This window comes from Hydra vulgaris, chromosome 13 (assembly GCF_038396675.1).
Source record: "Hydra vulgaris chromosome 13, alternate assembly HydraT2T_AEP".
In the NCBI taxonomy this organism is placed as follows: domain Eukaryota; kingdom Metazoa; phylum Cnidaria; class Hydrozoa; order Anthoathecata; family Hydridae; genus Hydra; species Hydra vulgaris.
The window spans coordinates 51,742,411-51,760,862 of record NC_088932.1 but is presented as its reverse complement, the minus strand read 5'-3'; the positions used below and the strand labels follow the sequence as shown (position 1 = coordinate 51,760,862).

General features: G+C 28.1%; 1 protein-coding gene across 1 annotated transcript in view; it reads left to right on the top strand.

The window, feature by feature from the left end:
- The window catches only part of LOC100214148 (importin-11), a 29,792-nt gene extending 17,164 nt beyond the window's left edge, over window positions 1-12,628 (top strand). Inside the window, exons 6-11 of the mRNA XM_065816681.1 lie at window positions 23-97; window positions 212-409; window positions 487-896; window positions 1,036-1,128; window positions 12,141-12,210; window positions 12,389-12,628. Of these exons, the coding sequence (XP_065672753.1) occupies window positions 23-97; window positions 212-409; window positions 487-896; window positions 1,036-1,128; window positions 12,141-12,210; window positions 12,389-12,547 (1,005 nt within the window). The 3' untranslated portion in view covers window positions 12,548-12,628. The remainder of the gene's footprint in view (window positions 1-22; window positions 98-211; window positions 410-486; window positions 897-1,035; window positions 1,129-12,140; window positions 12,211-12,388) is intronic.
- Window positions 12,629-18,452: the final 5,824 nt, after the last annotated feature.

Genomic DNA, 18,452 nt, shown 5'->3' with positions numbered 1-18,452 from the left:
TTTTGTTTTATTTTTTTCAAAGGGTCTTGGTTTTGAAAGTGATCGAATATGGCAAATAACTTTACCTGTTATTCTGTTTAGCACGTCAGTTGATCAGGTATCTAAGATAAGATTTATTCCACTTACAAAAAATAAAATTTTTATTTTTATATTTATAAATGAACAATTATATAGTTATATTTTTCTAAAACTGATTTGGATCAACTTTTAGCCTGCTCATGTGTATTTGTTAGAAGACGGGTTAGAGTTGTTTCTTTCTGTAATACAAAACAGCAAAACAATTAATGAAGATATTTTAGTTATATTTAAAAATATTTTGGCACTGTATGAAAGGGCTTCTGAAACCTTTGATTTATGTCTTTCAATTACAAAGGCTTACTTAGCACTGGATGCAAGTTCTTTTTTGAAGGTTTGTTAATTGCTCAATGTTTTTATTTTTTTTTCCTTAGTTGATGTTGTTTAAGTTATTTCAAATTTATTTTTTAGATTTATTCCTCAAACTTATGTCAAGTGTTTTCTGAGCTACTAGATTATGTTAAAGAAACGTCAACTGTGAAAATAACTCAGATAGTTAAGTTGTCAGTATTACTAATATCTAAGGAAGCCATAATTTATTTTCAAAAAATTCTTTTTTTGGCATTAGACTGTGTTATTCGAGACACTAATTCACCTCCAGTAATGAATGAATATATAACTACTTTAGCATGTGTTTGTCTCTTGCAACCAAATCTTTTTAGTGAACTTATAAGTTCATTTGCTTCTTTAAAGCAATCTTCTGTTGATGATTTAATGGATAGGCTGCTGGATGTTTGGTTAGAAAAAATTGACTGTATGCCTTTAGAACAGAAGAAGTGCACTGCTTTAGCACTAAGCTCATTGCTTCCACATAAAGCAAAGTATATTTTGTTTCGATGAGTATTTCTTTGTTTGATATTTGTTAAAATTTTATCTTACTTTTATACTATACTTTTTAACCTTATTAATATTTACAATAAAACTCTTTAATTCTGCTTTATATTTAAACTCTTTTATTAGATTTGTATACAACCGCATTGCATTAATTCTTGATCTTTGTGTCAATGTTATGTTTGATTTGCAGAAATGCTTGGATGCAGATAGTAGTAAAGAGTAAGTTCATAATCAAATATATTTTATTACTGTAGTAGTTAGACCAAATAGCCTTTTTTGTTCCAAAATTATTTTAGTGTCTTTTGTTATAAGAATTGTTATAATTTAAATATACAAATCATAAAAAATGAATATCAAGCTCATATTTATTGCTGAAAGGAAAAAAGTTTATATAAAATGTATTTTAAAAAATTTACAAATAAAATGTAAAACTTATCTATGTTCTAGAACAAGAATTCTTACAAATCAAAAACAAGAACAAGAACAAGAGAGTTCTTATAAATCAAAAGTTCAACAACAGCAGGAGGAATTTTTTATTTATTAATAAAACAGTTTTTCTATAGGATGAAATAACTGGATCAGATATACATAAAAGGCTTTACATGACATCTTCATTGTTAAATTTTTACCAGAATGATGTTTTAAATTTTTAATTTTTTTATTTCTAGTTTCTTGAGCTTCACTAAGTAGATCTATTGACAATAATAGACTTTCTATTACTTTTGCAAGAGCTTTCTGCGCCTCCTCTTGCTAGCCATTTTTTGATTAGTATTTAATATGAAATATGAATGAAATACAAAGTCTTATCCATTCATAAAGTAATCCATATTGCAGTCCATCCGACTGATAGCAAAGTTTCTTTACATAATTTTGTCTTTCTATGTTGTTCATGTCTTTTAGTGAAAATCCATATATGCAGCAACTTTGATTGGAATTTGTTACATTCAATAAGGCAGTATTGACTTTGCAATCTATCATAGTAACTTGAAGTATATATCTGACTGAAATGGAGTTGCCATTAGATAACTCTATACAAGTTTCTACAAAATTAAAGATCTTTCAAGTGGTTTTATCGATGAATAATTAATTAATTATTTCTTTTTCAAAATTAAATCATTTCGAACAAAGTCTTGTGTTTTATGGTCACATAAATTTGTAGTGTTGTGATCAAAACTAAAAATCGTAACTAAACTAAAAAAACCGTAACTAAAACTAGCTTTTTAGTTAATTAAAATTAGTTGACTAACATCTTACTAAAATTCTTACTAAAATTAAAACATCTTACTAAAATTCTTACTAAAATTAAAACATCTTACTAAAAGTCTTACTAAAATTCTTACTAAAATTAAAACATCTTACTAAAATTCTTACTAAAATTCTTACTAAAATTAAAACATCTTACTAAAAGTCTTACTAAAATTAGTCGATTAATGTTTTAGTTAACTAAAAATAGTTGACTAACTTTTTAGTCTAACTAAAAATAGTCGACTAACTTTTTAGTTAATTCAAATTAGTCGACTAAATTTTTAGTCTAAATAATACTAGCATGGGTGCTGATAGCCTTTACGTCCCTGTTTCTCAAAATTTCCTTATATTTTCAGTGAAGGACCTTTTTTATTTTTATTTTTTTTAGATACCTTCTTTTTCTTTGGCTCCCCTTGGACATCTGCCACCTTAGACAAACTGTCCCTTTCGTCAAACTTGTCCCTTTGATAATTTATTTTATATATTAGTAATATATAAAATATATTATTAATATATTGATAAATATATAATATAATTAATTTATATAATATAGTTATTAAAAACTATATTATAAATTAATTATATTATATATACAGCTAATATATTAATAATATATTTTTAGCTAGATATTCAGTTGCAGCTAAAAAGCTAGTATTCAGGGCCTCCGAGAGGAGTGGGGTGGAGAAAGGGACAATTTGTTGCAGGCGGCAAATGTCCAAGGGGCACCAAAGAAAAAGAATTTTTTTCAAAACTTCTGATAGAAACAACATTATAAACTTTAATAAGAATTCTATCAGAATTTTCGAAAAAAGTTTGTTAATACATGATCATTGTAATACCGCAAAATACCGCAAAAATAAAAAAATATCAAAATAATTTTTTTCAGTTCCAGAAATTTAACGAGATGCCGGCACGAAGAAGTGGGGTGGTTGGTTGTGAAGGTGTGTGACATCCCATCAATTAACTTTTAGTTCATTTAGTTGGCAAATTTGACTTTTTTAGATAAGTCAGTCAGGAAATGTAGACCTTACAGACCAGCTGGTCAGCAAATTTTAAAAAGCGAGGTTTTTCATTTTCTTTTCCAGTCAGCAACAATTTTAATAAAACTCTTGACATAATACCAACTTGCGCAGGCCGTGTAAACTACAGAGGTAGTTACAACCATTTTAAAAGTGAAATATCTTAAAAAATGCAATTTATTAAAAAATAATTTATTTAAGTTGGCTTAAAAATAATCTTTATAAATCTTGTAATGCGTTAGTTGTGAAGAGGTTAGATCTCCAAGTATTTATTAATTTGTCTTTACGAATTGCTGTAAGTTACAATTTACAGTTGTAATTTACTAAAGCGCAAAAATTGAAAGGTTTGCTTTTCAGGTTTTCAGGTTTTTATATTGTTTAATTGAATATCATGTTAAACTATTTACTATTATTTTTATTTTAAAAGTTGTAAAAAATAAATTAACTAATTATGTATTCGGTATAGTGGCGGATTATTTATTAGGTAAACTAAGTAGTTGGCTAAGGGCTGCTCAAAAATGAGGCTCATAATTTTAATTTGAAACAAGTATACAAATATATACTGCATTAAATTAAAAAGAAAAAAAAAATTAAATAGCATATATTAGTTAAATATTTTTGTTACTAATATTGTTTAATATAAGTAATTTTATGATTTAGTTTTAACAGAAAAAACGGTTTATCCATCTAAAACTTACAAAAAAAATTTTGATAGTGATATGCCTAAATTTATGCGCCATGACATGACATTTTCGTGGAGAAGGGGGCAAAACTACCAAAAAAAGTAAATAATAAAAAAAGTCTTTTTGAAAAGACCCTCAGTTGTCATCAAATGAGGCCCTCGAAGTATCTCTGCTTAAGGCCTGAAATGCTTTAATTCGCCATTGATTCTGTATGAAATTATATTTTAATAAAATATCAGCTGTTTTAACCAAGTTGTTCTGCTAAAAAACCGATTGTTATTTAATTCAGTAAAATAACATTTGGGGCAATACATGTACAGACAAAACATTTTAATTACCTATTTTTCACAAATTATATATGGTTTTTGGTATTTCTGAAATTTAAAGGCATTTTAATGAATGTCTTTAAATTTCATTAAAAAGAAAGTTGCGATAAGGTTGATAGAAGTCTTTTGATATTCATTATGGCCTGTTGTCTTCCATTTATGTTGGTAGAAAGTAGTGCCTTTAAAGAATTTGTTTTTTGCTTAAATCCAAAGTATAAAGTGCCTTGCCAAAAAAAGTTAAGATCTCTTTTAACAGATTTATATCGAGAAAAAGTTGATCTTTTGAAGTCTAAATTATGTTCAATTAAAGTTTTATTTTATTACTGATGGGTGGAAACTGTCAAAACTAAAGTTACATATCTGCAACTGCACATTTCATTTCTGACGAAACCACTTTCATCAGTTTTTGTTTGGGATTTGCATACCTTAATGGGCGACATGAAGCAGATAATTTAAAAGATGCTTTACTGAAAATTTTAGAAAAATTCAAGGTAGGTTATAAAATAATGAGTGTAGTATCCGACAACGCCAGTAACGTACGCAACTGTTTATATTCTTTAAAAGTTAGTTTAAACATTCAACCAATAAGATGTATGGGACATGTTTTGCAATTAGTAGTAAAAAATGTCATAGATTTAGTTGAAGAAGGTGAAAATGATAGTTCATCTAAATTCTTTTTTATTGCAAAAACATTAACTAAGTGCAGAAATTTTTTTACATCTTTCAATTATTCATCTCAACTTAATGATTTATTAGAAGAAAGTAAAATGCGACAAGGTGTTGAAAGAAATCACGCACTTCATTTGATTCAAGATATGAAAACTTGTTGGCACTCCACGTTTCTCATGGCAGAAAAAATGCTTAAATTTCACTCCTACATAAAAGATATCTTTAATTTTAAACAACAATACAAAGATATGAGAAAAAATTTGCTTAACAAAGATGAAATAGTTAACTTAAAAGAAAAGCATTAGCAAATTTTAATCAAGTAAGTTTTTTACTTTCAGGCGATACTTATGCAACATGTTCTTTAATTATTCCAAGTATAAAGTACCTTGAGAAGCAACTAAATAAGAAAAAAAGTGAAACCCCTTCTTTAATTATACTTTTAAAATTGCATTTATTAGAATCTTTAAAAACTTACAAAGACTCATGTGATTTAGAGAACAATTCGTTTTTATTATGTGCCACTTTTTTGAATCCAAACTATAAAAGTTTTCAATTCTTTGAAAAGTATGACAAAAAAAAATATTTAAAATGCGTGAAAGAATTTTTGTCAAATTTTTACCTGACAAAAAAAGTTTGTGAAATAATTCCAGTTAAAAAGGTGACAATCAAATCAAAAAAATTTAAATTATCATATGACGATGAAGATGATGGTTCAGGAAATGATAATGACAAAACAATAAGTTTAGATTTAAAAAAAAAAAAATAGTGGTTATATAAAATTGTCAGTACATGATCAAAATGTTTTACACTTTTGGCATCAAACTCAACATGTGTTTCCAATATTGTATTGTATTTCAACAATGATTGTATGTTTGAAATAGTGTTGCAATAACTCATTTGAAAGATAATGTATGAATTAATTTAACTATGCAATAAAAGGAGAAGTTTTAAAATCATTAACTATTTTATGCTTCTTTGTAACACAAAAAATAAGCTTGAATTTTTTTGGAAAAAAAAAAAATTTGATTTAAATCAACAGCTTAAAATGCAAATCCATAATAATTATAAAAATATATATACATTTTATAAAAGCTACATCTTTAAGATACAAAATGGTGTGATTAAATGTCATGTTTGAATTTTTTTTTACTTTTGTCCACCACATGGCCAGGGTTGCCAGATTCTTTTCGGTATGCGGTAGCCATATATACATAATGAAGCGAGCATTAAAAAAATAAGTATCGCTTTAATAGGCTACAAGTAAAAGAGCCTTTCATCAGAAATACCAGAAATTTCATGGATTATCTTAATTTACCATTTAATCTTTTACAGCTGTAGAATTTTACGCATGCGCATAAGAGATATTGCGTTTTTATGTATTTTTTGGACCCAAAAAATTTGTTAAAGCATTAACTAATACATTCCAAAGAACTTTGTTCATTGTAGAACTTTTTTCAAAGTTCGTAAAATGCATCCTTTGTTATTTATTTGTTTACTGGTTCTTAATAGATTAAAAATGACATAGTTTGTGTAAAAAATGGCCGAAATATTCTGAGTATTTAAAAGGAAAGTAAAATATACCGAAAATAGTTATTCGATTGGGGTTAAAAGTTGTGATCATTTAAGTGAAAACGACTTTGATAAAAACATTAACGCCATCATATTTTAACGTAAACTAACATGACATTGTTGTTAAACTTTCTCATAGAGGTGTGGTATTGGAAATAATAGTTTCAATATTAAAAAAGAAATCCTTTTTTATAGATATTTATTCCAAATAATAAATAATAATTTTTTGACATTAATAAATATATAAATAAAACTTATGATAATTTTTTTTCTAACAAAAAACAAACAAGTACTTAAAAATGATAGATTACGCATTGCATTTTCAAGTAATTAAAATGTAATAAACAATTTTCTGGTTTAAAAAGCGACCGTAGCTACTTAATGAAATATTTTCATTATTTAACAGGTATTATTCAATACTTTTTATCTTGTAAACACTATTCAACGATTTAAATTGCGGAAATTGCATTCTTAAATGCGAATACCTGCATAATAAATGCATTCTTTTAAATTTTGTAAGTCTCGCCAACCAACAAACAACTCTACTCTGAAAACAATAAAAATGTTCACATAGTAACCTATAAATGATTACATTCTGGGTTTATGGCAATACTCTCGCCTGCCTACAGGGTCGTACCAACAAGGTGGTGGAAGTGGGTGCTGAAATTCAAAACTGAGTATTGGCATCTTAAAAAAAAACCCTTCATTGGTAAAATTAGCTTTTTTAGTTGCACGTATTTGTCGTTTGGTACGACCCTGCCTGTCTTATTGTTGTGTGTTGTGGTACTAATAGTCGGGGGAGAAGACACAACAATAAGTACTCATAGATTGTGTATTGTAATTATTGTGGTGGTTACATTAAGATTTCAATAGATTGAGGGAAAGTTGTTGGTAAAAAGAAATTTATAATACAAGATGGCTACAAAGAACTAGCACAAGATTTATTTAAATATTATATAAGATGCCCAATAGGTGCTAATATTAAATTATATTACATGTTTAGTTTTGTTTACTGAAAAAAATGACTGAAGAAAATTATGAATTAATAAAATTACTGAGGAAAATTATAAATTATTTATTTAGATATATTGAAGAACATTTTTTTATGCGTTATTAACTGCATTGTTTCTGTATTTCATATTTTAGAGTATTTTTTCAGTTATTATTCCTTTTTTTTTAATGCGTGTTTTTGGATTTTGGGGCTGTTATAAATTGTTAGAAGGGGTTGGTGTTTAGGGGGAAAAAGCATAGATTGGATGGAAAGTAATTAATTGGAATCGAAGAGATTTTTGGTGAAAATTGGAGGTTTACTCCACCCTTGCAATAAGCCAGGGGAGAGTACTCATGATGTGCGATTATTATTGCACACTACCTATAGAGCGCGGCTCATAAAGAAATAAATAAATTAGATGGTAAATAAACATACTAAATTTAATTTAATTGTCTAAATGGTGTCTTTTTTACATTCTGTGCCTATTGGGTGTTTTTAAACAGTTGCAACGAAATCATGGGCATTTATCTCCGAGCTGGGAAAAAATACAAATATTTAAATTTAGTTTAAAATGATTTATTTTAATAACAATATTATTTGACTTGAATTTTATTTGAACTAAAAAGTTAATCAGGTAATTTTAGTTAACTAAAAAGTTAGTCGGGTAATTTTAGTTAACTAAAAAGTTAGTCAGGTAATTTTATTTAACTAAAAATTAGTCGGGTATTTTTGGTTAACTAAAAAGTTAGTCGACCATTTTTAGTTAACTAAAATATTAATGGACTAATTTTAGTTATGCTAAAAAGTTAGTTGGGTAATTTTAGTCAACTGAAAAGTTAATTGACTAATTTTAGTTAACTAAAAAGTTAGTCGACTAATTTTAATTAGACTAAAACTAACCTTAACTCCCACCTCTATAAATTTGTAGTGGCATGCTTACAATATAGTCAGTAAAAACCATTTTGTTAGGGTAGCACAAAAGGTTTGATAATTTGATATATGTTTTGATGATTTTATATACTGTTATATGTAGGATACAGGTTGCAATTTCAATGTAGTAAAAATGCAGTCTTGTTCATATTTAAATTCAACATCAATGACAATGCTTCATTTCCATTTATTTGGTTAGAAATCTTTTGTCTTCCTGTCGACAAATATGCTTCTTACATAACTTCATGGATTCAGGCTGGCGTGGAATCTTTTGTTCCCTCTCAACGATTCCAGGTCAAGCCTCACTCTCCATGGTTTTCCTCACACTGTGCTGCGATTGCCAATTGAAATCGTTACTTCCATATCTATCAGCAAAACAATTCTCCAGAAAACAGACGTCTGTTTATTATTACTAGAAACCATTGTAAAAGGGTTTCGTCTAACGTCAAAGCCCGCTATTCTCAGATCATGAAATCTCGTATCTCATCTCAAAAATTAGGCTCTCGCGACTTCTGGAGAATCTTTAATAGTATTAATATTAAGAGCAAATCTTTAATCTTGATTCCACTAGTTGCGTTCTACCTGATATTCCCAACAAACAAGTTGATCCATTGCTTGACATTCGTATCACTCCAGCTTCTGTATCTAAAGTGATTTCCCGCCTAGACTCTACAGCTTGTGGCCCAGACAACATACCTGTTATAGTCTTGTAGAAGTGTTTTCCCGAGCTGTCGTCTATATTCTCAAAACTATTCAACAAGTGCTTATCAGAGTCTTGTTTTCCAGCCTGCTGGAAAGCGGCATCTGTTATCCCTATCTTCAAAAATTCTGGAGAGCAATCTGATTCGTATAACTACCGTCCCATTAGTCTTCTTCCTATCATAAGCAAGGTTTTTGAGAGGTTAAGGCCATTGCTCTTGACATTTCTAAAGCATTTGATAAAGTTTAGCATGCTGCTCTTCTCCATAAGCTTTCTTCTTATGGTGCATCTGGTAACATCTTTAAAATTATTGAATCCTTCCTTTCCAATTGTAGTATAAAAGTTGTCCTCAATGGACAGCACTCTTCTTCATATCCTGTAACTTCAGGGGTTCCTCAAGGTTCTATCCTTGGCCCAATACTCTTCTTAATTTACATTAACGATCTTCCAGATATTCTCGCATCTAAGGTGGCTTTGTTTGCTGATGATACTACCATTTATTACCAACACTATATATTATATACCAACACTCTCTGATTGCTTGGATGGGCCATTTGAGCTTGAAAAGGATCTCACTTCTGCTACAGCATGGGACTCATAGTGGCTGGTGAACTTCAATACAGAACTTCAATTCAAAACAAAACTCGATTTTTTCAGCCAATCGTTATCGCAATAAGTTAGATCTTCCTATATTTATGAACAGTGATGTACTCGATGAGTCATCTACTCTTCATCTTCTTGGATTAACTCTTACTTCCGATCTTTCTTGGAAACCATATATCAAATCAGTTGCAAAATTAGCATCTGCTAAGGTTGCATCTCTTTATCGAGCTCATCACTTTCTTACTTCGGATTCTATTCTCTATCTCTATAAATCTCAAATCATGCCTTGTATGGAATACTGTTGCCATATCTGGGGCGGTTCTTCTAATGATGCCCTTTCTCTTTTAGACAAGGTGCAAAAACGCATTGTAAACACAGTTGGACCTGCTCTTGCAGCCAACCTCCAACCATTATCACATCGTTGTAATGTTGCTTCTCTTTCTTTTTTCTACAAATACTTTAATGGGCACTGCTCTAAAGAGTTAGCGTCTCTTGTGCCATCTACTAAAGTTCATTCTCATGTTACTCGTCATTCAATTAAGTCTCATTCTTTTACTGTGACTGTTTCTAAGTGCTCCAAAAAGTCTTATTCGCCTAGTTTTTTTCCTTGAACATCAGTTCTTAGGATTTCGCTTCCTTCATCTTGCTTTCCTGGTTCATATAATATTAATATTTAATTATCATATAACATTAATATTTAGTTCTTGCAACAAAAAAAAAAAAGCATCTACATTCAGAATGTATTTACATTCTTATCTAACATATTTTATTGATTGTTTTAGTCTTTTCTGTTTTGCTTGCTTTATTTAATAAAATTTTTGAAGGAAATAATAACTTATTTGACAAGTGGCTTTATTAAAGTGTACTAAGTTTACTGAGTATCATTTTTAATTATATTGTTAGAATTGGGTTTTTTTTTTATTTGATACTTAGTATAAGGTACTCAATAAATTAAAAACAACAGTTGCGTGAGTATCATTTTTAATTATGATACTGTCTATTGGCACGGTCGCCTTGTACAACTTCTAAAAAAGACTAATGGCACAGCCGACGTATAAACAGTTAAGAAAAGGTGTTTGCACGGTCAAATTTGCAAAGTTTAAAATAGGACTACACCGTAACTTTAGAATTAATTAATAGGTACAGCAAAACAAAATGAAAGCTGAAATGGAAGATTTCAAAGAAAATGGCAGCTTTGATAATTACATAGAATTCTTCGCCATTCTAAAAAAAACACGAAAAGAACAAGTAAAATTAAAAACAAATTTTTAAAACTCTGTGCTTTTAGTAAAAGATACACAGTCAATTTAAAACAACAGTAGCGCGAGTATCATTTTAAATTATATTGTTTGAATTGGAATTGTTTTTTTTTTTTTGATGCTCAATAAAAGATACTCAGTAAATTTAAAACAACAGTAGCGTAAAAAAGTTGATTAAAAAAACCAAAATAGTATTTTGAAACACTTCAAAATCATTATTAAATTTATAGTGCTGCTCTATCAGTTGCGTTTTTGTGTATTGTTGTTTCTAACTGTTCATCTAGCTTTTTGATGATTGTTTGGTCCATGAAATAAATAGAATTTATAAATTAATAAAGTATATTCGATCATGAGGTGGATGGCATCCATAAAGTACGTACGTAGTACAATGTTATCTTGACAATGGTTTTATGGTATTTTAACTCTCACAGTTTTAGCCTAATACAATGGGGCAGAAGTTATATAAAAGCTGAAACGTTTCTTTTTGGTAATTTATTCGAACGACTATAAAGAGATAATGGAAATAAAGAGATAATGGAAATAAAGAGATAATGGAAATAAAGAGATAATGGAAATAAAGAGATAATGGAAATAAAGAGATAATGGAAATAAAGAGATAATGGAAATAAAGAGATAATGGAAATAAATTGCTATGAGTGAAAACTAATGTGAAAACTTTGATTTTAACGTTTTTTCTGTTTACGGAAAGATAAACTATGATTTTTTTTAGCTATTTATTGAATATTTTAATGCTGTAAAAGAAACATTTTTGGAATGTAAATACTTAACACATTTGTTTCAACTGTTTTTATTACGCTGCCCCGTCGCGCTTTGTGTATTTTAGTGGTAGTTTTGTTTTGTTTGACAAAGTTCACATTTTTAAATTTGAGAAAAATAGAGGTTTTTGAATTTCGCCATTGAGATTAATAATAGATGGTATAATTTTTACGTGTTTTTGATGATTTACATAGAAAAGGGGAAATAAATTCTATTAACGTCAGTGATATGCATTTGATCATTTGTTATATAATTTATCTTTGATATTTAAAGGTCAAAAAAGTTTACAAAAATATTAAAGGTTTTTTTTTAATTTTTTTTATTACAAGCTTTCTATGAACAAATTTTTATATTTTTAAACAAATCCCAGCAAACATTATTTTCGTGGATTTGCAGCGGACCTATATAGGCATTTTTTAGCAGTTCATTGGAGTATTGTTTATTTTCATAATCTATTTAGTTATTTGGTCACGGATCGAGAAGATAGAGACGATGAAAGCACAGACGCTGTGTCTTACAGAGATCGTGAGGTATACAAATAATAATGCAACTATATACTTTCTCTATATTTCTTTTCTTTATATATATATTTTTTTACTTTTAATGCTTTATTATTTTTGAATTGAATTAACATTTTTATAGTGAATTATTTGCTATTTATTTATTTAAAATTTACTTTTTCTAACATTGAAGTTGTTTTTTTTTTAGATATTATCAAAAGACCCTGCACACACTATTGTTTTTCATGACTTTTGTCGAAATGTTCTCAACGAATGTAAGACTTCCTATGGTGAACTGCTATTTAATGAGGCTATAGAGGCTATGGATTCTGCTGTTGCTAAGCAACTAATGACACTTATTTCTTAAACTTTATTATGTCAAGTGTCAACTGCAAACAGTTTTTTTTAAACAAAAGTAAATTATTTTTATATCAGTTCTTTAAGAAAATGCATAAAGTTTTGTTTGCAAAAGTATATCCGGAACGTGTTAATTAACCTTTGAGGAGAGTGGGATATATTCGTCCCATCCATTATAATAAGCATATGTTTACTCGTACGCCTACCCATGCACTGAAAATTTTTTCAAATTTAATTTTATTAGTTAATAGCATTTTATTCTTTGAAATAATAATGTTATTTGACTAATCTTTCAAATTTTTAAATAAATAAATCAGCTTGCAATCTATAATTAAATTTAAAACATAATTTAATGTTTATGTTGCTCTAAGGGTTAACTAATAATAAACTTCAAATCAATTATAAGTTCATTTATAATTTCGCCATTATAAGTTGCGCCTTACTTATTACAATTTAAATCTTTATAAATTATAATACGGCTGAGAAATTAAAAAAAAAATACTCTTAATAAAAGTTTTAAAAAAAAACAGAGTTGAAAATGAAAAATTATGAAACTAAATATTTTTTTGAGTAACTTAGTTTTAAAACCTTTAAAATTGTTAACAATATCTGCTTTTTTCAAAGATTTAACTGCACATTTCTAGCAAATTTTTGTCCATTATAAATATAGCAAAACCTTCAGCAACTTCTTTTAAATAGACACACTTTAGTTTTTAAATTAAGAATCATTTATAAACGTGAAGCAGTTATTAAACAACTATCTATAACGTTATAGATAATTGTTCCACTGCTAATCGTACGATGAGCAGTGGAATGGAATAACTGATGAATTAGATAGTTTTCACTAGACACACACACTCCAATTCCAGAATGGCAGAGTTAAAAAATACAGGATATTGATATGATGTTTAATGATTTTGGTTTATTTTTAAAAAACCGAAAATAGGATCAAGTAATGAATTGCCGCCAAAGCACTCAGTATAATAAAATGGATCAAAATTTTAAAGTATTTTATAAGTGACTGTGAAAACTGATTAAATCAGCATTTTTGTCTACAAGAATGTAAGCTGCTATGGGACGACTTTTTTTTACTCGCTGTAAAGTCTTAAGCAAAAAATTAGAAACTGTTCATTTTTTATTAAATATTAACTATACAACTTAAGTTAAACACGCAAAGAATTCTTTGACTTAATTCAGTAACAAGAAAAGAACTAATTGATAACTTATTTTAATATTTTGATTTATTTTATATACTTGCCTACGCTCATAAAAAGTTTATCTTTATTTTTCATTTAGCATCAATAACGGTAATGCAATCATCACAAATTTAGTTGTTCATTGGACTAGAACGAGTCAAAAATTAGCAAAGCTCTAAAGAACCGTTTATATAGACAACTATACATCAAATCTTGAAACTAAAGGGCCGGGGAATTTATTTGAGTAAGCTCAGACAAATTCGAATCGAAGTAATTCGACTAAATTTGGAATTCTATGTCAAATTTAAGATCTTAATTCAATTTCGGTTTTCAGATTCGTATTCTATATAATTGGACACAAGTTTTAAAATTCAAATTTGAGTTTCGAATTTTATTAAATTTGGACATGGACTATTGCTCTAGCCGCGAATAGTTAAGGGGCGCTAAAAAAGCTCTTTTTTTTTTTTTATAAAAATACATTAAGTTTTTTTTACCAAAAAAATGTAAGTTTAACGCTATGCGTTTCATAAGCATACAATTAAGAAATCCTTCTAGCGGAAACAATATCCGAGAGAATGGTAGTGTTGCAATCGTTAGTTACTCTAAGTTACTTGTCCAAAGAGAATTACACAGGTGTTAATTCTTGTTCCAAGAAAATTATGCAAATTGTTTATAGTTTTATAAGTCTGAAGCAAATTGTTTTTGTAGCAATCGTAAAATTATGGAAACCTAAAAATAGAATAAGACTTGGAAAAGATTCGCTTGATTTTAAAGAAAAGCTAAAAGCAAGTTAAATGTTTAAAAAAAACTCAAGAATTAAAGAAAAAAAAACTTTTTTCAAAAATCCAAGATCTCAACACGGAGGATAAAAGTTATCCCAAGGTCATTTATCAGAATAAAGTACTGACAGGAACACGACCAATATGAGGAAAAACTCTGTCCACACCAAACTCCAATAGCATCTTAATTCAAATTTAACTATCTCTCTCTAATTCTGAAATTTATGTTAATTATTCATCGGGTAAGATCCAACTTTAGTTCAACTAAACCTGACTTTTAAATGAAATAGCAATTTTTAACAAAATTTAGTTTAAATAAAATTTTTCGTTGTTATTTTAAACTTAAAAAATTTGATCTCATTTGGTATCTTTCTATTAAGGTATCTTATTTTAAAGAGGGGGAAAGCCCTCATTTATCGCAGCCAGACAACCATTCATTCACCGGATTGTCAAGTGTCATCAGTTCAGCTGAAATTTGATTTGGTTGTGATGAAGTATTTAGCAGGCAGCAATCGAACATTTCAATGAGGCAGCATTTCAAGACTTTGTCAAATAACTTGGCTCCAAAGCTCTCCGTGAAGTCAGTTTGAACTATGATGTTTTTTTACATTTGTAAATATACAAATTTTACCATGTAAATATATGGTATTGTATGTATAACCAGTAATATATATTTTTTTACAATCTGACTAGGGCAAGTAAAAAACAGCATGTCTTATTATCATGCGCTTTTGTAAATAAAAAATATATAAATAAATGTTTACAACTTCTAATAATGGGGGAGACCGGGGCTAGTAGGCTCGGTTTTTACCCTATGAGCTCTGTAGCCCTAACAGTACATTTTTTTGAAAATATTAAAGTGTAGTCTTTAAGAATATGGATTAGAATAACTTATAAAATTTGCATTCATTTACAAAAAAAATTCTTGGGGCCTTTCCGGGCCCTCAAAAAAAAAAAAAAAAATTAAAACAAAACTAAAAAAAATGATTAAACAAAACTATAAAAATGATTATTAATGCACTATTAAGTGCAAAATTTATAGAATTTTTTTTACTATTAATTTTTGCAACAGTTTTATCCCAAAATTTAATTTTACTTTAATTTAGCTGGTACCAAATATTAGTCCGTATAGAAGCCAAACAATAGCCCACTTTTTATCCGTGAAAAAAAAAACTAAAAAAATTTTTTTTTTAATTTTTTTGTAAGAATAAATTTTTTCAATATTGTTAAAAATTAAAAAAAAAAAAATAATTTTATAAAAATATACATTTTTTTCCATAGTAAATGCTATGAGCCAACTTACCCCGTGAAAAATTTTTCAACTTACCCCGAAAGCTTTTTTTTAATAAACAGTCTATAGATCCTGAAAAATGGCAGCTTTGAAAAAATAATCTGACTGGATATAGTAAACCATTTGTGACTGGAACTTTTAAAATAATTTTTTTTCCATACGACTAACTATTTCCTTTGTAAAGTAAAAAGGAAGCGATGTTCTAAAAGTTATGTTTTTGTCCAAAAAATGCATAAACCTCAATATCTCCCATGCGCATGAGCGAATCCTGACAATACTACAGTGAATGATGAAATGGTTAATAAGGAAGTTTCTGTGTAATTTTTGTCATTTTCTGATGAAAGGCTCTGAAAATAAACGCAGTTCGTCAACTTACCCCTGCAGCCAACTAGCCCCGGTCTCCCCTATTCAAAAGTGTGAAATAGAATATTTTGAAAAAAAAAAAAAGATTTTTTAAATTAATTGAGGCTCATCAGAGATGGAGCCCATGGACTATAAGTATTCGACGCATTGACATTGATTAATTTTGTTGAAAAATCTGTATAATTAAGAAAGAAATTTTTTTGTATTTTTTTTATTCAAATTATTCGATATAGTTTTTTAAAGAAATTGTAAGAAAACCTGATGGTCTTATCAAAGAGTACCGCCTCATTGTGATTAGCATTTAATTGGTTGGTTTTAAATTTCAACTTAATGGATGACGCTTATGTGCTCAAGTGGGATTTAAACTTATAACCGTTAGGTTACAAATATAACGCTCTCACCACTGCGCCACGGCTATATCTTTGAATTCTAGTTTAAAGTTAATATTGAAAGTAGAAAAATTGAAATTTATATTGAAAATAGAAATATTATTGAAAGATATTGAAAGTAGAAAAATAGTTCTTATAAAGTTGAAATGACATTTTTGGCTAAAAAAAATTTGGTTCATCGAATAATTTGACAAAATTTGAAAAGACCAAAATTTGACCAAGCTTATAATTTAGAAATTAAAATTGAATTTTGAGCACTCTAATTGACGCGCTACTATCTTCCTACTGTTTATTAGTGGTCAACAAGGAGTTTAACTTCATGCGATATATCAAAATATACATTTTTGATACCAAGTATTTATTTTAACGACTAGAATATATATATATATATATATATATATATATATATATATATATATATATATATATATATATATATATATCCCAAGTTTCTCTTCAGCACAAAATGAGTAAATATTCTTATAAATAAGACAATTTTTTTAAAAATCATTTATTTTATAAATACATGTTTCGACTATATCATAGCCATCATCTGTTAAAATATATTAAAATGCTTAAATCAAATTAGTAAAGTTAAGTTAAATTAATAGAGACCTTATAATAAAAAATACAATAAAAATGCAATTAAATAATGTAACAAATGTTTTAAAAAGATAAAATAACCGGTAAAAGAACTAGATTGAAATTGTCATTTTTACATGGTTCATTTGTTTATTAATAGTGGGTTTTTCCCACTCTATGTACATTCTTTCTTTGAGTTTTAATATAAATTTGTTGGAGGGCGAATCCAAAATTGAAAAATCAGCATGATTAAAACTATTAAAGCAGCTTTCATTTGAATGAATATGTTTATAAATGATTGAGTTTTTATCCCTTTTTTGGTGTTCGATTATTTGTGACTTTAAATGGCGAGTAGTTTTGCCAATATAACAGGGTTTACAGCCTGCGCATTCAAATTTATAGACAACGAATGAATTAAAGTCTGTAGGAAAGGGATCTTTTGCGAAAAAAAATTTTGAGAACAAAGATATTGTAAATCAGTCGCCAATCTTACGGTGACTGATTTACAATATCTTTTAACGATTGCGTTTAGTCTTTGTTTAGTTAAATCAGATAGTTTTCCAATATAAGGAAGTTTAAAATATTGATAGTTTTGTAGTTTTTCCGAATGTGATAAAGTGTCGATATTGGTGTTGTTAATATAAGAGCTATGGATTTTCTTAATCAACCAAGACGGGTACAAGTTGCGTTTTAGAACTTTAAAAAGATCGTTAATATTATGACTAAGACCAAGACTAGTGTTGTTTATTTTATAAGCTCTATCGATTAAACATTTAACCAGACTAACTTTGTATGAAAATGAAGTAAAGCTAAAAAAGTTTGTGTTGAGTCTCGAGAAAGTTTTCTTATGAAAAACAGTGGTAATTGTGGAACTGTTTGTTTTATTTAGAGTTAGGTCCAAATAGATATTTTTGATTGAATTTCTTTTTCCATTGTAAAAGTAATAGAATTATGTTTATTATTGATATACTCCAAAAATAAATCGGCGTGATTTTCGGAAGTGAAAGCAGCAAAAATGTCATCTACATACCGTTTATAAAAAGCTGGTTTTTCTCCGTCATATGATTTGAGCCATTTATCTTCAAAATTTCCCATAAAAAGATTAGCAAGAACAGATGCTAAGGGAGAACCCATAGCAACAAGATTTTATGATGACTTATGAATTTAACTATGATGACTATATGATTTTAGCATTGACAGCTAACAGAGGCTTAACATCCTCCGGAGCTTTACATCCGCCGGTTTTTTAAACCGGCCGTTCTACTTTTGGATGTCATTAGTAAACTTAAAATTAGATTATTTTTGTTTACAATTT